Below are 20,946 nucleotides of genomic sequence, written 5' to 3'. Positions count from 1 at the left end.
CTGTTGCGCATCGTGACGTCCGGTTCTCTCGTTCTCTGCCCTAGGATCGCAGAATGCAGAGGTGCCATTTGGTCAGAGGGCGAGAACTTAGAACCGTAGAAGACATCGAAAACCTGGACCTGATCTTCAAAGAGGAGCTTGTCATCTTCGGTGCCAAAGTTCATCAAGAAGCCACCTCTAACGTCCTGTATGTCCCGATGTCCGTAGTGTGAGAGGCCTCTGGTTGCTGGGTGGTGACCATTAGAAGTCAGTCCTTTATCTTTATGAGAGGCACCGCGCTCAGAATTTGATTGAGAGTTCAAATGCTCCGAAGAAGAACGGTCATGCTGCACCTTCTGTGAGTCAAACGCTGGCCCTTCGCTGGCCATTTTCATCTCAGAGCCCTCGGTTGTTCGAGGATTTCGTCTCGCATCTTCTGTTTGCTCTTGTGGATTTGGTTCCTTGTTGACTTTGCACTTCTTTGATCTCACAGGTTTCAAAGGAGCTCTCTTTGTTGATCCAGACTGAGCCTCGGTTCTCCCACGTTGCTGGTCCTTTGATATGGGTATCTGATTCTTCTCCTCTTGCGCCGCGCTCTCTCTCCTTCGCAGGCTGCTGCTCGCACCTCCGGTTCCCTCCCTCTTCCCCACCAAAACTCCATCCGTTGAAAATTGAGAAAAACCATTTGCACGAACGCCACTCTCTATCAAAAAGTTTCGCGTCGGCTCATAACCATGTTGTTTTCCCCGCGCTTGAAACTCCAGCAAAGAGTTGTCAGGGCTGTCAACTCTGGTTCTCTCGGAGTCCTTTGTTGATGGGATTCTGTCAGTTTCTCTTTTCACTGCTTTGCCATCCACTTCCGCCTCGTCTCTGTGTGAGGTTTTGGCCTTTAGTGATTCAGCCCTCAAGTCTGCCTCTCTATCCCCGCGGGGGCGGCTTACCGACAGAGCGACATTCGAAGATGTCTTGCTCATTTCCTCATTTGAAACGAGGGCCAGGTCTCTCTGGCAACCATCTTGCTTCTCAATCAACATGGACTCCTCAGAGGCCTATGTGTTAATATAAAGTGAACAGATTCAATGACCTGTGTGTGTTACATGAGGTAGCATGCTCTAATGGTAGTTAAATAATGGTCACCACATTGCAGAAAACACTATCTGGTTTTAATATATACTGCTCAAATCAAGCAAAGGTACTTGTATAATGTGACTTTACAGTAGTTCTACTGCACAGACATGATGCCATTTAAATGTTCACTGCCTACAAAAGCTATGAAACCCTCTCCTCTGACCTTCAATCACATTACCGGTTGGTATGGGCCGCATGAGTGTGCTTGTTAACTGCGTTTGCCCCGGGGCCAAAGGAACCCTTCCAGCAGTAGTAGCGACGGCATCGGCCGCAGGAGCAGCCCCGGAATTTTATTTTTACAGTCATATTTAAAACGTCTTTTCCCCAGATTAAATGGCGGCTCGTAAAAAAAGCCGGAGTTCATCGCGATGACCCTCTCTCTCACACTTACAGCTTTCCTCTCGGGGGTGCTCCCGGGGGAGGCGCTGGACGGGCGTTTCTCCCGGTGGACCAGCTTGCTGTTGGGCTCCCGCAGCGCCCTCTTCAGCTCGTTGATGCTGGCCTGGTGCTTCTGCAGCACGTCCTCCGGCTTGTCCAGGAACTGCTGCACGGGGGTTCACAGTAGAGGCAGAGGAGGGCAGAGACAGGAGAAGACGTGAATGTCACAGACAGGCAAAAAAGAGACACTTGGGTGGCTGTTCACCTGGAGTGTACACTGATGACAATGAGGACTGTTTTGACGTCTTTAGAGATGACAGTTTTTTTGCAGCTAGCTTGTGATAAGCTAAGTGTAAAAAATATACATGCCAAACTCGATGATATTTCTAGGTGCTAGTAACACTCACACAAAACCACGTTTTGTTTAAGTGGAAGGAACCGCTTAAACATAAATAAGGTATTAAATGAATCGTTAACCACACTGTAAGTGACACATGCTTTAGCAATGACAAACACACAAAAGGGACACAAAATTCTGGAACCTTCTACCTCTTGATATGACACAGTATACAGTGCATCATGTATAGAGTAGTATACGCATAGAGTATGAGACACAGAGGACTTCCGGTCAGAAAGACCTTGCATGTGAATGCGGGACAACCAGTACCTCCTGTTTGGGACGCTGGGCTACATCCTGGTCCGACTGGGGGGTGCGGTGGAGGGAGTGAGACACAGGCAGGAGCAGGATGGGAGACGCGGGCGGGCGGGAGGGGGGCAGCAGGGGGTGCAGGATAAGGGGGAGGGGGGTGAGAGATGGGTGCAGAAGCAGAGAGGCAGAGCACTGCAGGTGAGATCACACAGTAAGACAGGCAATGCGGCGCAGACAGCAGGTGACTCCTGAACAGGTCCGGCCCAGGTCCGGCCCACACTCACGCCAGAGGTGCGTTCAAATTATCATAAACAAAGGCGAACGTTTGCCAACGTTTCAAACGTTTTTTTTTTCGTTTGCATTGACTTCGCCTGGAACGTTCTCCTCTGTTTGCAAAATCCGAACGCACCTCGAACGCACCTGGGCTGGATTCATACCACAGTCAGCTACTATGTACAGACAGAGAGACAGACAGACAGACAGAGACAGACAGACAACTACAGAGAGAAAGAGAGAGTCCGCCTCTCACGACCCTCCAAGCAGCGACGCGGACAGACATTAACGCCAACAATGGAGCTAATCAACACACACACGCAATCATGGCAATGCAGAGTGGTGCAGTGGAGAAAGCCCCTCGACTGAGACGACCGCTAGCAGCTCTTCAGCACGAGGACAAAGCCTGCTTATCAACAGCAGCACAACAGCCACACTTAACACTGCCGAATTAGAAAAACATTCCCATTTTTTTTCCTCAGCAAGTGTGTCCTATTTCTGAGACAGCAACTTTGATTTATTTCCCTCTGCTCTGACAACGAGACACACATTGAGACAGATAATGAACATCAAGGCGACCGTAAGGTGAGGAAGTCGAAAGACTATCTGGGACAATAAAAAGATGAAAGTGTACAACTCAAGAGAACTCAGCAGCAAGAGATAGTGAACTAAAACATAAAAAAGGCTAACAAAATTCCCCCAAAAATATAATACAAATAAAATAAGAAGAAACAAAAAATAATCGTTTTTAACGTCTCAAGACAGCAGACATCATTCTCCTTCAAGATGGCAGGTGTCTGTACAGTGAGAAATCATGTAGTGAGACAGAGCGTGCGTAATGAGCGCAATTAACAACTCAAGTTCTCATGTGAGTTCTAGGGGTTTCTAGTTAACAATAGGCTACTGGTAGGGTTGACCGTGAAAACACATGTCATGTTGTTTGGAATATTTAGTTGTTTGTGTTTATTAACGGTCCAGTCCGCGATTCCAATTCCATAAACTTTTGGTCAAATTCAATGAATTGTTCCTCACAATCCTCGAGCTATCCGTTCACTGCTTGCAGTCCTGGCTCACCAATGGGAAACAAACACAGTGGTTCGGACCGGCTATAAACAGCAACCCAATCAACACAGTGCTTCAGGAGCACAGAGGGGAGGGCTGTAATGTGATTGGCTGTCGAGCACATCAACAACATTTTGCGAAACTGAATCATGGTCTGCATCTTTAACAGGCTTTCAGGCTAAAACAAATCTAGCCTATTGTATATGTCAATTAGGTTTAGTCATTAAATGTTGATATCTTCCATTATAAGAAGATTATTTATCACGCCGCAACTTAGCAATTTTTGTCTTAAACTAAAATTACTAAAACTGTAATAAATAAAATACAATAGAATAGAAATAAATCCATGAAATAAAAACCGAACTGACACTGGTGTAACCTCTGGTAAAATCCAGGTTGAACACAAATATATGATCAAAATAAAAAAAACTATTTGAGAATGGAAAACTATAACAACCATAGAGCACACATACTAATATAATGTATGACTATATGGTGCTGTACGTTACTTTGGATAAAAGCAACAAAATATAAATGTAAATATATATCAATCGTTTTCTTTACTCAGTTGAGACACAGAATCTAAAATAAAAGACACTTAGGTAATACAGGCCACAGCCACATCCCAACCCTCTGGGCAGCCGCCATCCTTGATGAAGAGGGATGTGTGTGTGAGGACAGGTTTGAGACAGAGACAGACAAGGACCGACAGACAGACGACAGTCACTAGGAGGAAAAATACCTCTGCTGCCTTAGCGTCTAGTGGAGAGCCAGCCTCTTCCGTCTGTGAGCCCAGAGAGTTGGGGGGGGGGGGGTGAAGAGAGAGGAGCAATTAGAGGCCGGGCGAGAGATGGATTAGGTGTCAGCAGAAGAAGCCAGATTACATGTGAAATATTAGGAGTGAAGAGAAAGAGGTGAGAGGTAAAGAAAGAGAAAGAGAGAGAGAGAAATGGGAGAGACAGAAAAAGGGAGGGAGAGAGATAGAGGAGAGAGAGAGAGAAGAGTAGAGAGAGAGATGGGGGAGGGAGACCGTGAGATGGAGAGAAAGGAGAGGAGAGAGAGAGAGGAAGAGAGGAGAGAGAGAGAGAAAGAGAGAGGGGAGGCAGACAAAGAGAGGGAGAGAGAGGAAGAGAGGAGAGGAGAGGAGAGAGAAAAGAGGAGAGAGATGGGGAGGGAGAGAGAGAGAAGCGGAAAGAGAGGAGGAGAGGGAGAGAGGAGAGAGAGAGTGGAAGAGAGGAGAGAGAGAAGAGGAGAGAGAGAGAGAGAGAGAGGGGTAAGATATAAATTAGAGTGAGACACTGTGTGGGAGGGGTGCTGAGGAAAGGTGCAGTTAAAGTACAGATTAAGGGAGAAGAAGCGGCGAGACGGCCATTAGGAGCTCTACTCCAGGAACTACAGGGGAGACAGGAAATTAGATAGATGGGTAAGAAGTCTGTGCCAGGGGGTGGGACAACTGCAGAGTCGGATGAAAGCAAGTGCGGGAAAGGAGAAGTGACAGTAATACTAGGTGTTAGCATAGCATAGTCAGGTGTTAGCATAGCATAGTCAGGTGTTAACATTAAGCTGTTTTGTGTACTGGGGACTGCAGTGTGTGTTTGTTTTCTCGCCTAAGACAAGACAAACTGTGACCGTGTCTAATCTATGAACTCAACATTTCGAACGTATTCCACTGAATGAGGGGTACTGCTGCATGTCAGTGCACGGGTGAGAAACCAGGTGTTGAAACATGATAAAAATTCATCAACTTTGGTTGACAGTTAGAAACACTAGTCTAAGAGCTTAGTGCATTCAGTTACATCTTCCATGTGCATACCGCTGTACTAACAACCGAAACATTTGCTTCACTTTCCCAGAGAGACAAGCTGAAGTAAACCATAGGAGATACCACAAGTTGCTTATATAAGATTGGGCAAACCCAATGGAGTAAATAAATATTATGGGAGATGTCAGCGAGACGCTCTTTCACACCTGCTTTTTGCTGATAATAATTAGTGTTGAATAAACACAGCTTCAGGGGAAGGCTGAACAAGGCAGAGCAGTGAATTTCAAGCATTAAAAACATTAAACGAGAAAATAAATATTAACTACGGGCTGGAATGCTGTGTTTTCTCTCCCCCGAGGGATGTTGAATATTTTAACGGTTTCATATTTTTACTTGTTCTGTTGTTTGTTCCAAATCCCCTTGAAAGTAAAGGGGCCTGTCTACTTTTCATTTGCCAAATATAGGTATGGCGTTAAAGTCTTGTATGGAAGAGGGGACCGTAGGAGTTGAGGTGTCATAAGGGATTTAATTCTTAGCCTCTACTATTTTATCATCAAAGGCTCCAGGAAGAGGTTGCTAAGAAGGTGAGTGTTATGCGACCAGGGTGGGGACGGTGGTTGATTAAATATAATCGCAGTTACGCCTGTGTTGACACGTCAGACCACCCCCAAACGTCTTCACCTTTAGTTCCACTCCCTTGCCAGCGGGGGCAGCGTCTTCTGACTCTCGCTCCTGATCCTGGTCCTGATCCTGGTCCTGATCCAGTTCTGGGTACGCGTCATCTTCCAGGTCCTGGTCCAGGTCGTCTTGTAAGGGGATGGGGGTGCGTCCGCTGGAGCTGTGCTGGGACATCCTGTCCATACTGTCCCCAAGAGTCGCCGCTGAGTGGGACAGTGACAGAGACGTGTAGTCAGAGAAGAAGACAAACACAGTAGACTAGACTTCAAAGGAGACAGTTACATAGCAAAAAAATATTAACAACGTTAATGACCGGGATTTTAAAAGACTAAAATGTGTAGAGAGTAGTCTAAAGCCACTGGGGTGAGCTATCCTTCTTATGGAAGATGACCTAATATGAATATTGCAGAGCTATGTCTATTAAAAAACATAAAATTCAGACAGTCCACACCGTTCCACCTGTCTAATGACAAGTCTTCCCAGCATTGTGTTTATGTGTGTCTGTCCGGTACATCTGTGACCCAGAGCCCTACCTCCATCCAGGCTGCGGCAGAGCAGGTACCTCCTGCTGATGGACCTCTCAAACTGGGGCGCGGGACGGTCGATCAGGGCGCTGGCCTGCCGCGTCTGGGCCTGGGTGCGCCCGCTGTACCGGAACTTGGAACCGATCACCAGGAAGCCTTTGGGCGGGGGCTCCGGAGACACCAACCTGCGGTGGAGAAAGCCCTTCAAATGAGGCTCCAGCTAATGCAAAAGGACACTGCATTGATACAGCATATGCGATTGAGTTGGGGGGGGGGGGGTGTTGCCATTCCATTTTTCACAAATCGACAACCGGTCACAAAATACGGGCCATTATGTGAACTATAATATAGGTAAACATACCTCTGCCACACTTCATATCACAGTGTTATTGTGACTACAATACAGTGCATAAAACTACAGTACAGTGTGAGGTACTGAGGAATTGAGTATCAGCACAATGATACTTTGCATTTACATCTAGTAAATAAAAGGATTTCAGTTAGGATATATGTAGAGTGTCACTGTAGTGTTTTACACTGATTATTAATATTTTACACTGTGCTCAATAATCTAATTAAAAACTAACAATGATACTGTGGTGCCACATATTCAACAGGAATAACGCCCTGAGAGCTGAATGCAAGACAAACCCAAGAAGCCTCTGGAAAATTAGTGTGAAAGTTTTTACTGCATTCAATTACATCTTCTATGTAAATTCTGCTCTACTGATAACTGTAACATGTGCTTCACTTACAATGATTATGTTTTACACAGTACACAGTAATGTTTCCATAAACTAACTGTAGTTTTCCCTCAGATTCAGTAGCGACAGAGAGGACAAATATAAAACCAAACCAAGGATTATATGCAGTGTTGATTATGGGTGCAGTGTTGTTTATGGGTGCAGTGTTGTTTATCGGTGCCGTGTTGTTTATGGGTGCAGTGTTGTTTATCAGTGCAGTGTTGTTTATCATTGCAGTGATGTTTACCAGTGCAGTGTTGTTTATCAGTGCAGTGTTGTTTATGGGTGCAGTGTTGTTTATCAGTGCAGTGTTGTTTATGGGTGCAGTGTTGTTTATGGGTGCAGTGTTGTTTATCAGTGCAGTGTTGTGTTCCTGTTCGACTACGTCACGTGCGACACACTGCAGTTTGCATGCTGGACACCCGGTGGTGGAGTGACTGCTCCCTACCTGAAGAAGGTGTGGTGCTCGATGCAAACCTTCCACAAGCGTTTGGAAGCTCGGTGGTTAGGCAGCTTGAAGCCAATGGTGCTCTCAAACTGCTCGTACTGGTGGTGTACAGTTAAAGGAGGGGGGAGGGGGGGAGGGGGTGCAGGACAGTGGGAGTGAGTGCACCATTTTAAAATCCTGTGAAGTAGTGGTGTAAGTGAAACACTATCAAGCACACACACACACACACACACAGTCACACAGACACAAACAACTAACCCTAAAGTAAGACAGATGTGATATGTTGGTATTGTTGTTTGTTCTGTATGCACTCTGTAAAGCATTTTGGCTTTTGGCTTATCATTATTATTATTATTATTATGATTATCATCATTATATACAGTTTGGTATACATGCATGCTCTGATGTCAGAGTTAAAGTACAAATGCTTATTAGTGAGGCATGCTGAGGACGTGAGGACAAATATTCACATCCAATTTGGTTATCAGCACATTCCTAGGGCTTTTGGAGGAGACTGAGGGGGTTGAGTGTACTGTGTGGCGCTGCTGATATCCACATTAGGAATTGAACACCAGAACAAGCGAAATGAGTCACTATTCAGCACAGACGGCACCCAACCCCCCCCCCCCCCCCCCCCCCCACACACACACACACACACACACACACACACAAGACAACGCCTTTAAAAAGTGGCCTGCCTGCCCACCATAAGTCTCTCTCTCTGCCTTTAGTAGAGGCGGCGCAGTAAGAGCAGCCAGGGCTAAAACACTCACAGCTCAAAAGCAAACCCCATTAATTGTTTGTGAAAATAACTAATTAGTTCCGGAAGGAGAATGTTTCAATTAATCTCTGCGTCTTTGAGATGAGGTTAAGTATGAGGAGGCTGTGCAAATACATCCCAGAAGGGAAGCTCAACAGAAACTAATAATCAGCAAAATGGCTGCCATTTTTGGAACTTCATTACCAGCGCTACAATAGTGGAACAACAACAATAACAACAACAAATCAAAAACAACGTGTCATTATCATGCATAACATATATTACACCATATTTTTCTTCATGTTCAATGATATGTATAGCACTGATCAGAACTATGAAACAAAGTGCTTCGTAAACATGGCATGCAGTCATGCATTTTCTCTATGAGGTAAGTGTCTGTGCAGTAATTACGTAGCCAACTGCAGGTTGGGTGAAGAGATGATGTTTGTGTCTCTCCAACATGTCAGAGAAAATGATTACGCTCCCTGACCCCAGCCTCGGCTTCTATAGACTTCATTATCCCTCTACCGTCCAAAACAAACCTAACCCCACAATCCAGGCTTTAGAAATTGCATGCAGCATTTTCAAAATCAATAACTGTAAGAATGGCTGAAAGTTTTGTGAAAGACCTTGCTTTTCTCTACCTCTCCAGGCCGTATCTTGATATAGAAGTTGCTGCGTTTGTAAGAGATTTTAAGGATTTTGGGCCAGGCGAATCGGTTTATCCGGAGTCGGTCACGGTATATTAGCAGCCCATTGGCGCACACCCCCAGCATGATCTCGATGCCTTCAGAGTCCTGCGAACATGCACAGGGCGAACGGAGAGAGGTGAGGGTGAAACAATTACAGTCAAGTGTGTTTGTGTGAGGCAAATGTTTGTGTGTGTGTGTGTGTGTGTGTATGTGTGTGTATGTTGTATGTATGTTTGTGTGTGTGACGTGAGGTGTCATACACCTTAGATCACACCTGCGGTGGAGTGTGATGACATTGGTCTTCCCCTACCTTGGCTTGGTGTAGGTCTACGCCGTACATTGACAGCTTCTTGGCGTTTTCCAGGAAGTTGATCTCAGCTTCTGCAGGAGTCATCCCCCTGCAGCGCAACAAAGGCCAGAATCACAGTGTGTCTAAACGGAAGGAAGGCGCTATACCAGGGCGCTATACCATGTGTGTGGGTGTGTTTGTGTGTGTGTGTGTGTGAGAGAGAGAGTATGTGTGGGTGTGTGTGTGTCTGCAGCACCTGAGAGTCAGACCAGTCTGGAACATCTTACTCGTGCAACCTTACTTAATGAACATGCAGTTCAATGGCCAGCTGATTGACACTGCAATTCTTTGAGTCTATTCCCGTCCAGCCAGCCCAGACAGAAGTACAATGTACTGAAGTGTTCCAGTAATTAGAGGTTTTAATATCATGAAGGCTTTCCAGTGACCTAACCCTGAGCACATGTTGCAATTGAATATACAAAGACAAAAAATACTTTGTCCAATCAAGTTCCCTGTGGGTACTTAAAATGAGGGTTCAATAATTTCTGTTCATTCTCTGCCATATACTCTGTTGCTATGCTGCTATGATGTCATGTGGGTTTGAAACATTGTTTCCAGTGTGTGCTTTGGGTTGGTGGGGTCGGGACTAGGATTTACAATTTTTTTTTTTGCTGAGAATAAAGGGTTTATGGTCATTTTGTGGGTCAGCATAAAAATATGGGATATTGTGAGAGATTTGGGGTGACCTCACTCCGACATCCCAGCCTGGAGCGCTGGAGACTTCACGCGTGACCCTGTTCTGACAAACCAATGGCACTGTTTAATTCACACTCTCTGCGCTGGGTAAATGACCACGAGCCTCCAGCATAAACTGCACATCTATTCATTAGCCAGATGCTTCCATCCACAACAACAGAACAACACAGATAGATATTCTCATCAGACACCGCTGCTAAAGCATGCTAGCAAGCTTTTAGCCAGTTTTTACTCAAGCGCCTTGATACTATTTTATTGTTTTGGTACTATATAAATAAAATTGAATTGAATTGAACTAGTGTTTTTCAAGGTTTCTGCATGTCTTCTAAGCAGTCAGGACGCTAGTTTTACACTAAAACTGCGTACTGCCGCTTTAAGAGCGATCGCCTAGTGCCGTCCCCGTTCTGGCCCGGTGTCGGGCCGCACCTATAGTTGTGGTGTAGCTCCATCACCCTCTCCTCCAGCTCTCGCGTCTGGCTGGGGGCGAAGCGGAAGTCGCTGACGTAGTCGGGGCCGTGCTCGTCCGGGTCGTAGTCGCCGAGCTCGGCCTGCACCACGTAGGAGCCCAGCAGCGCGTGGGTGACGAACGAGCACGGGAGGCGGCCAGACAGCATGTCATCTCGCAGCTGCAGACACAGGTAGTACCTGCAGGGACACACACAAGCAGCATATGCGGTTACCAACACTACAACCACCACCTAACACACACACACGTACACAGACACACACAGACACACACAGAGACACAAACAGGTAGTGACTGCAGGGGACACACAGCATGATACACACACACACTTACACACACACAGACACACACACAGCTGCAGGGAAACAAGTAGTAGTTGACAGGAGGAGACGTCACGGTCAGTAGTACATTCCCATCAGCTCCCATGGCAACTCATCCCTACCCTAACTACAACCCTGACCCGACACACACACACACACACACACACACACACACACACACACACACACAAACACACACACACAAGCACCCAACCCAGAACATACACCTACTATCCTAACTGCAACCCCCATCAAAGACACACACACACACACACACACAGACACATGTGCATACATAAAGCCAAGCACATTCACAAACTAACCTTACTGCAACCCCCTTACAAAACACACACACACACACACAGCCAACCACACAACCCATCACACACAATTGCATGCTCACCACCACAAACTCCACCGCTGTATAAAATGTGGGTCAACTCTTCAATCATGTATACTTGTACAACTGGGTGGTGAGCACAATCACACACACACACACGCACACACACCCCCCCCCCCCACACACACACACACACACACACACACACACACACACACACACACACACACAAACATATACATGTGCACACATACAGATCACACATGCCAGTGCAGACATCATGCACACTCACATATATATATGCCCACACACATACCACACACACACATAACACACACACACACACACACAACTTGACAGTAAACTCACCTGGTGATGTCCTCGATGAGCTGGGACGGGTCAGGGGGGTAGAACTTGACCGTAAAGGCAAACTGCCACACGCCCACTGCAGACAGAAGGTGGACAAGACAACTGAGACCAGCAGGGCAGTGACCTTTTAAAGGTGTTCTTCATCATCCTTCCAGATGACTAGAATGAATAAGTGTGTGTGTGTGTGTGTGTGTGTGTGTGTGTGGGTGGGTGTGGGTGTGTTTCTGTGAGTCTCTATGTGTGTCTGAGGGTGTGTGTGTGTGTGTGTGTGTGTGTGTGTGGATGTGGGTTGGTGTCTGTGTGTGTTTGGGTGTGTGTGGGTGTCTGTGTGTGAGTGTGTGTGTGTGTGTGTGTGTGTGTGTGTGTGTGTGTGTGTGTGTGTGTGTGTGTGTGTGTGTGTCGTGAGAAGGCACTTTGGACCTAGACTGATTTTAGACACTTACTGCGGATTTGTTTCTTGATCTCCTTTGAAGGGTCGAGCCAGTTCTGTGAAGAGAGTGGTGGATATTCCCAGCAGAGAGAGAGAAAGAGAAAAAGAGGCTATCAAAGGCTGACAGGCACTTTGTTCTCTTTGAAGAAACTTTCTGACTCCTCGACACAATGCTATCTCCTCGAGTGCATTAAAAAGCCCATTCACAAAAACAGAATAAATGCCTCTTAAAATGGCCGCCTCATTAGAATTCAAAGAAAGCCGAGGGACTAAGCTAAATGTCAGCGGCATCACACAAGATTGCCTTAAGGTCAGAGAAAAATCCACTGGATGATTCTGAAGCGTAGTTAGAGTCACACACAGCCTCACAACAGCACTTGAAGCAGATGCTTTTGAAGAACTTTCAAAAAGAAAAGACCAAGAGAAGACATAAAAACTTGCACTAAAACCACAAACTAAAGAACAAAAACTTGCCTGCCCCTTCTGGGGTTAGATATTTAAAAGACAAATTCAGGAGGACCCCTTAGATGTTTATCATGACACTCAACATCTGGCCATTTAAGCAACTCAATTCTGGACCTCAAATCCAAATTTGTGTAAGGCTTAACATTGAACATTTTTACAGTGAATAGACTAGCCAGGGACAGCAGACCTGACTCAGAGATTTAAAAAAGATGAACAGAGGAACAAATCCTCAGGACTCATCCCTCGTCAGCTTTGACTGATGGGCCCTAGAGCCCAACGTGTGTGTGTGTGTGTGTGTGTGTGTGTGTGTGTGTGTGTGTGTGTGTGTGTGTGTGTGTGTGTGTGTGTGTGTGTGTGTGTGTGTGTGTGTGTGTGTGTGTGTGTGTGTGTGTGTGTGTGTGTTTGCTACATCCCCAATGACCCGGGCGGCACTCTTAGATGACAAAACTAATGTCTGCTCTCCAAACCATCTTCTGTCTGTTTCCGCCCTCTCCCTGCCAGTGGCGTGTCATTGCCCGGGTGTCCTGACAAAACTCATTCATTCCCTCCAGCCTCAATGCCAGCTGAGCTCACACACACACAGACACACACAGACACACACACAGACACACACAGACACACAGACACACAGACACACAGACACACAGACACACAGACACAAACACAAACACACACACACACACACACACACAGGCAAAAGCAGCCTTCCATTCCCATTTTGAACAGAATGAGGTGTCAGGTTAGCTGTGCTTCCAGCTTGAAATGACAGCATTGTAGGCAGTCACAGCTAGGAAAAACCCACAGCCATCCCCCCTTCCTCTCCCTTCTCCTCTCCTCCACCCTCCCTCTCTCCCCATACCCTATTCTCTCCTATCCTCTTCACTTTCCCTTCTCCTCTCTACTCTTCTGACCCTCCTCTCCTCTTTTCTCTCCTCGATCTCTTCACCTCTCCTCTTCTCTCTTCAGCTCTCCCTCCCCCCCCTTATCTCCTTCTGTCCTCCTCTCCAGGCTAACTTGTCATTACTCTCTAACTGAAGGGGTGTGGCCTCAGGGCACAGAGGGCGTCCATCTATCACTCTGTGACACACACAGCAGGGGCTTGGGCTCAACACACTTCCTGTTGTTGTTGTTGTTGTTGTTGTTGTTGTTGTTGTTGTTCATGATAAATATCTCACACTGGGCACTTAAGGACTGATTCAAACATGACTTAAATGTACATCATCGTATCACTGGTAATTACTGAACTTTTTTAAGCATGACGATAGCTACACGAACAAAAATCTCAGAAATATTCAGCAGAGACCTTTCATTCATTTCACAGTAGTGGCTGAAATACATTTGAAGCATGACAACAGCACCGAAAGTGTCAGACTGGCAAATAAAGCATTCAAAGGCGTCTGACCTTCTGGTTGTCTGCATCGTAGAAGCTCAGTCCAAAGTAGTCCTTCTCCAGCAGGTTGAGGTGGTCACACACGGTGTCCAACAGGAGCTGACCTCGGGAGAACTTCTGATTGATCAGAAGAACACGGTGTAGTTAACAGCCAGTCAGTAAACATGAACAATAATCTGTCTTATACACACACACACACACACACAACCACAACCAGGTCGGACTCAGACGGACTCAGCACATGGTGTAGATCAACAGCCAGCCAATAAGCATGAACACACACGGGCACATTCAGCGTAACCTAATATGTCTCTCTCACACACACACACACACACACCAAACACAGGCATACACTCCGGACACAATAACACACCTCTATGCATAATGTATACAGAGTGTAAATTCATGCACAGCCGGACACACACACACACACACACACACACACACACACACACACACACACACACACACACACACACACAGACACACACACACACACACACACACACAACCAGGTCGGACTCAGCAAGGGAAACGACGGCGTCGGGATAAGAAGAGAGAACTGCCCAGGTGTGCGGCTTGGTGTCATCCCTCTCGGAGAGAGCAACACGAGGCCTAATCACCACAGACCTGAGGCCCAGAATAGATGGAGGTGCCTCTATATATAGGGCAGAGAGGCGCAGCCTCTGAGGCCGCTCACGTGCCTCCACACACAGGCACAGAGTGAAAAAGCATCTCAACATTTCACAAACAAAACCACTCTATTCTCAGCCCACTCTTTCAAGCAATTGATTCCCCAAAAAACAGAAATGCACCGTGGCATCACGCTTTTGTTCTTGTAGTTTTGTCATTGTCCCTGACTGTTAATTGCTTTCTGTTCCCCACTTCTAAGTCGCTATGGAGAAAAGCCAAATGACTAAATGTAAATGTAAAACATAATGGCAATGTGCAATTTGCATGTGTAGTTATGTCAGAAGGTGAATGCTACCGTAAAGGAATGATCTGTTCGTGTTTGAAAGAGAAGTAGAGCTGGCATGCGAGAGTGAGAGAGGATATTTCACACATGCTAATATGTGTGAGGCTAAATTACCTCGTGCACAACTGAGAACTGGCTCAGAAAGGACCCGGCCAATTGGATTATGGGTAGAGAGATCAGATGGTGCTTTTGTGTGCTGGTCCCAGGGGACCAGGGGGCTGATGGGAGATCGAGGGAGGGGATGGGGGTGGGAGGAAGAGGGGGTCATTTAGGACTGGTGAAAGGCCACACCCTTTACCTCCACACACAAAAGGGAAGCCCGGTGCTCAGCGGTGGCGTGCAGGAGACGGAGCGTTGGCAGGCGCTGGCTGCTAAGACACGGAGCAATTGGCTCCCAGGGTGGCTGTTTCCTGCGGCGACGGGGAGACAGACCAACGGTTGCCATAGAAACAGAAGTGGTGGGGCTCAGCTATTTTTTTTTCTCCGTCTTTCCTCTGTCTTTTTACCACTCCCTCTCTCTCCCTCCCTTTCTCTCTCCCTCTCTCTCCCTCTCTCTCTCCCTCTCTCTCTTCCTCTCTCTTCCTCTCTCTCTTCCTCTCTCTCTCACTCCCTCTCTCTCCTTTCTGCTCTCTTTCTGCTTCTCTATCTTTCTTCTCTCTTCCTATTTCCCTCCCTCTCAGTCTCTCTCTCTCTGTCTCTTTCTCTTCCTCTCTTTCTCCGTTTCCCGCTCCTGTCTTCATTTCACAATCCCTCTCCCTCTCTTTCTCTTCTCTACCCCTTTCTCCACCTTGATGCCCCTTTACCCCACCCCCCTCCCCCTCTTTACCTCTCCTCTCTTCATCTCCCTATTCTTCTATATCTTCATCTCCCTCTCCCTCTCCCTTTCTCTCCCTCTTCTTCTCTGTCTTAGCTGGCTCTCTGGTGGCTTGTGCTACTGAGAGCGAGAAGAGAAGAGAAGAGAAGAGAAGAGAAGAGAAGAGAAGAGAAGAGAAGCTGGCTCCTTCTTAAAGCCCAAAGCTCTGGAGATGACACAGACATGAGTGAGTGAGTGATGGCGGGTTGGTGCTCCCCAATTATGTGCTACTGTGGGATTTGGGGGCGCCTTCTTTCCATCTCTTAACTACAGACACTGAGGCACTCAATCCGCCCAGACTCCCCAAGCGTTGCAAACAATTCTGGGGCTGATGATGAGATTTGGTTTGCACTTCGACAGCCGCAAATTACATTCCGTTAGCTTCTGCGACGATCCAGGCCAAAGAAATATCCTTCCATCCCAAACGAGGTGGGTGTGTGGTGTGTGTGTGTGTGTGTGTGTTTTACGGGGGGGGGGGGGGTGGGGGGGGAGTGGAGAGCGAGCGACTGGCGCAGCCTCAGGTTTGTTAGTTTGTCTGGTCTTATAGACGGGTGCTGAGCGAGGACTTCAGGTCTGCTGCCTCGACACTCGCCTCGGAGCCGCATGGTGGGGGGAAATCAAAGGTGCAGTGGTAATTAATGTACACGTAGTTCATCATTATTGATGCCATCTGAGGAGAGGAATCAATCAGCGCGGGGTAGAGTACTTCCATGCATGTGCCTTCTGAGCCAGTCACACTCACGGCTGTGTACTTTGATCAGGGCTATGAAATGTGCTTTCCATATCAGCCCAGACTCAGTCTAGTCTCAATCTAGACCAATTACGTTCTCTCTCTCTCCCCCTCTCTCTCTCTCTCTCTCTCTCTCTCGCTCTCTCTCTCTCTCTCTCTCTCCCTTTCTTTCTTTCTTTCTCCCTCCCTCCCTCCCTCCCTCTCTCCCTCTCTCTCTCTCTCCCCCCTCCCTCTCCCTCTCCCTCTCTCTCTCTCTCTCTCTCTCTCTCTCTCTCTCTCTCTCTCTCTCTCTCTCTCTCTCTCTCTCCCTCTCCTCCCTCTCCCTCTCTCCCTCCCTCTATCCCCCTCTCCCCCTCTCCCTCCCTCTCTCCCTCTCTCCCTCTCTCCCTCTCTCCCTCTCTCCCTCTCTCTCTCTGTGTGAGGTGTGAGTCGAGGCGATGCTCGGCTGAGGACGTGCTTCCAACTGACATGTGGTCTGCCAGGCATCAGTCTGGACTGAGTCAGAGAGGGAAAGTGATCTCGACATGTAAGCCATGTTTAAAATTCTGGAGGCTTGCTTTTAAAGGAATACTATTTTTCTATCTCCCTCTCTTTCACATATACAGACAAACACAGATACTCTCGCTCTCTCTCTCTCTCTCTCTCTCTCTCTCTCTCTCTCGCTCTCTCTCGCTCTCGCTCTCTCTCGCTCTCTCTCTCTCTCTCTCGCTCTCTCTCCCTCCCTCCCTCCGTTTGACAGACATTCCCAAACATAATACGTGCATATGTTCATTCTCTCTCTCCCTCCCCCACAGAGTCACCCCCACGGTCACAACACGAGAGCCCCTCCACTGTAATTCACGTGTATGGATTTCCAATACCAGCATCTCATCTCCAGGAGGTGATGGCATGGGCTGCCTTTGACCTCTCTAGCACGCCATACGTCTCCCTGACTGTGTGGTTTACCCCCGTCACATTCACTGGGTGTGCGGGGGGGTTACAAGGCAACAGAGATCCAGCGACGCAGTCTACAAGAGGGCCCGAGTGATTCCCCCAGCACATCATAATACATCACGCACAACAGCCGCAGGGGCAGGGCGCCTGACATCGTCATGATCCATGTTGGAGTGTCAAACTCCCCTGAGGAGCTGATGTGGAGAAGGCAGAGAAGTACGAGGAGGAGGAGAAGGAGGTGGATGTGGAGGTGGAGGGTTCGTCTCCCTTCACTGGGCACCCCTACTCCCCTCTCCTCCCCCTCTCCTCTCCTCTCTCTCCCCCTCCTCCTCTCCCTCCTCTCCCCCCTTCCCTTTCCCTCCCCCTCCTCCTCTCCCCTCCTCTCCCTCTTCTCCCCTCCTCTCCCCTCCTCTCCCTCTCCCCTTCTCTCTCCCCCCCTGCTCTCTTTAAATGCTGCACTTGGTGACAGCACATCTCATATCCTTGCTCCCATTATGATGTAGCGCACGCGCATCGAGGCCAGCGGGCGCCGAACAATGCAGCACTGAACACACAACTCCTGGCCTTGCGAGCAGAAAATTCAATAATGCAAGGGTCCCTGAGCCAAAAAAAAGTGTCCTTTTCACAGTGCTGTTAAATACTTTTACACATAGCAATTTTCGAACACAATTTGAACAAAAATCTTGAATTAAAGGCGCCATATTATATTCTCCACCTGATTACTGATTAGCTGCGCTCCTTAATGCTGTGTTCACCGTTTCCACACCCAGACGGTTTGTGAGGTGAGAGTGAGTGGTGCCGGTGAGCGAGTGTGAGCACAGACAGACATGGTCTCACCTCCAACTCGGGTTCGTACTCTGTGCCATCCAGCAGCGTGACTTTCACCGACGCCGTCTTTGGTCGTTTGGAGGTCTTCTGCGGAGATCTGGACACCCTGCTGGGAGTCTTCTCTGAGCTGTCGTCCTTCTCGTCTGTCGTCTTAGAGTCGTGATCCTTACAGAGAAATCACATTATCACAGTATGTCACACACACGCACACACACACACACACAAACACACACACCCCTTTCATGTGCCATAAGGTAAACAGCACCAAAAAGGGACTAAAGCTGCAGAATATTCTTTTTATTTGGTTTTACATTCTGATGGCTATCGTCCTAAAAAATATGCTCGGAGTAAAAGAGCATTTCCCCACAACAGTTCTGGGCTGTAATTAAAATGGCAAAAAAAAAGTCTTTCAATACAGCTTTCAATCTATTTACACAAATAGGTTTCATTAAAAAATGCCCTGGACAGCGATCCTTATCACAAACCGCTGATGATTAATGCCCATGTCTTTGACCTGCTATGTGTGATATGAAATGAAAATGTGAGTCTTACAGTAACCGTAAACATTCACGTTCTAAACCGCAGATGGCCTAGATTGGGTCTCTGCCTCTGCCTCTGCCTCTCTGTCTCTCTGTCTCTCTGTCTCTCTGTCTCTCTGTCTCTCTGTCTCTGCCTCTGTCTCTCTGTCTCTCTGTCTCTGTCTCTCTGTTTCTGTCTCTCTGTCTCTCTCTGTCTCTCTCTGTCTCTCTGTCTCTCTGTCTCTCTGTCTCTCCTCACCTGATAGGACCTCCTCACGTCCGCCTCCATGGCATTCTTCATGTCGCTGGCCGAACCCTTCTCCGACATCGTGTTTACTTGCTATCCTGCAAATACACACATTCAAGAAGACTCACTTCATAACACACACTTAATATCAAATACACACATTCAAGAAGACTCACTTCATAACACACACTTAATATCTCTCCCAAGCTCATGAGCACTGCAAACACACACATTCAAGAAGACTCACTTCATAACACACACTTAATATCTCTCCCAAGCTCATGAGCACTGTAAATACACACATTCAAGAAGATTCACTTCATAACACACACTTAATATCTCTCCCAAGCTCATGAGCACTGCAAACACACATTCAAGAATATTCACTTCATAACACACACTTAATATCTCTCCCAAGCTCATGAGCACTGCAAATACACACATTCAAGAAGACTCACTTCATAACACACACTTAATATCTCTCCCAAGCTCATGAGCACTGTAAATACACACATTCAAGAAGACTCACTTCATAACACACACTTAATATCTCTCCCAAGCTCATGAGCACTGTAAATACACACATTCAAGAAGACTCACTTCATAACACACACTTAATATCTCTCCCAAGCTCATGAGCACTGTAAATACACACATTCAAGAAGACTCACTTCATAACACACACTTAATATCTCTCCCAAGCTCATGAGCACTGCGCGAGGACTCAACAACAGTTTAATCTCCATAAAGGTCCACTGAGCCAAGCCGCTCCACAGAAGCCGTATAGATTTCCCATCCCATAATATAAATGATAGCAGAGAGAGAATCCTCCCACCGGCCTTATGCTGCACATCCAACTTCTGTTATATACTCTCCAGTAGAGTACATCGCCCGCCGCCCGCCCGCCACCCACCCACCCCATCTATGAATATTTATCAGCGCTGTCCACCGCGGCGGCTCGGCATCGAACCTTAGCCATTAGCCTCACTACCTACACACAGAAATGCACCCCACAAATACTAGCCGAACAAGGCACTCTATTTGCCGCCTATTTGCCGCTCAGGGCAACCCACCCATCTATTTGGAGCAACTTGTCGTCTCCGACGACTGAGGCATTCGTAGCGGTGACAACCGCAAAAACCTGCTTGCATTTCACTAGCGCCCAATCCCAGCTAATCCACACCTATAAGTCACTGTTCATTTACTTATGTGCAAACAGCTGCGGTCGATGCTGTAATTAATGGCAGTGTTCAGGAGAAGCAGAGATTTGTTTTTGTTTTTTCTTTGCTTGTGCTGCCATGGAAGAGCATGCACTGCTGAGGCCTCATCTGGGCCTTATCTGGGCCTAGTTTGGGCCTCATCTGGGCCTAGTCTGGGCCTCATCTGGGCCTAGTTTGGGCTGAATCTGGGCCTAGTTTGGGCTGAATCCGGGCCTAGTCTGGGCTGAATCTGGGCTGAATCTGGGCTGAATCTGGGCTGAATCTGGGCCTAGTCTGGGCCTCATCTGGGCCTTGTTTGGGCTGAATCTGGGCTGAATCTGGGCTGAATCTGGGCTGAATCTGGGCTGAATCTGGGCTGAATCAGTCCCACAGTGGCCTTTCCTGTGGGAAGGCAGTGATACATGAGGAGGAGTATCAGCATGAAGAGCATGAGTGAATTACATTATCAGACAAGGCCTCTGGTGGAGCAGCCTACTGGATCTGAGAGCGAGGGCGAGGGCGAGAGCGAGAAACACGGCTCCATCACATGATTAGACGAAACTTAAGGAGACAAGAGGATCACAGCTAGAGAGAGAGACGGAGAGAGAGACGGAGAGAGAGATGGTGAGAGCGAGAAAGAGAAAATGAGATGGAGACTCTGAAAACAGTGAAAGTTAAAAACAAGACGCTCATTAATGGCAGCAGTTCCCTCCCTCACATACCGTTTCTGCACTAACTGAGTCACGATGTCTGTTGGTAAA

At 47.4% G+C, this 20,946-nt stretch overlaps 1 protein-coding gene across 4 annotated transcripts in view; it reads right to left on the bottom strand.

Moving 5' to 3' along the window:
• Positions 1–20,946, bottom strand: part of si:dkey-178k16.1 (band 4.1-like protein 1) — a 47,922-nt gene that overhangs the window by 6,596 nt on the left and 20,380 nt on the right. Inside the window, exons 2-14 of one of the 4 annotated variants that reach the window (XM_031566942.2) lie at positions 18,999–19,084; positions 18,231–18,386; positions 13,914–14,018; positions 12,060–12,102; positions 11,617–11,692; positions 10,548–10,766; positions 9,387–9,474; positions 9,014–9,181; positions 7,625–7,722; positions 6,443–6,618; positions 5,913–6,112; positions 4,212–4,253; positions 1,499–1,651 (exon numbers count right to left, since the gene is read on the bottom strand). In XM_031566942.2, the coding sequence (XP_031422802.1) occupies positions 1,499–1,651; positions 4,212–4,253; positions 5,913–6,112; positions 6,443–6,618; positions 7,625–7,722; positions 9,014–9,181; positions 9,387–9,474; positions 10,548–10,766; positions 11,617–11,692; positions 12,060–12,102; positions 13,914–14,018; positions 18,231–18,386; positions 18,999–19,067 (1,593 nt within the window). In that variant the 5' untranslated portion in view covers positions 19,068–19,084. The remainder of the gene's footprint in view (positions 1–1,498; positions 1,652–4,211; positions 4,254–5,912; positions 6,113–6,442; positions 6,619–7,624; positions 7,723–9,013; positions 9,182–9,386; positions 9,475–10,547; positions 10,767–11,616; positions 11,693–12,059; positions 12,103–13,913; positions 14,019–18,230; positions 18,387–18,998; positions 19,085–20,946) is intronic. The other 3 variants (XM_031566943.2, XM_031566945.2, XM_031566944.2) reach the window with 3 other exon arrangements.

The sequence above is a fragment of the Clupea harengus genome, chromosome 4 (assembly GCF_900700415.2).
Source record: "Clupea harengus chromosome 4, Ch_v2.0.2, whole genome shotgun sequence".
In the NCBI taxonomy this organism is placed as follows: Eukaryota; Metazoa; Chordata; class Actinopteri; order Clupeiformes; family Clupeidae; genus Clupea; species Clupea harengus.
Note: the sequence above shows the minus strand (reverse complement) of the source record. Positions and strands in the feature narration are given on the sequence as shown.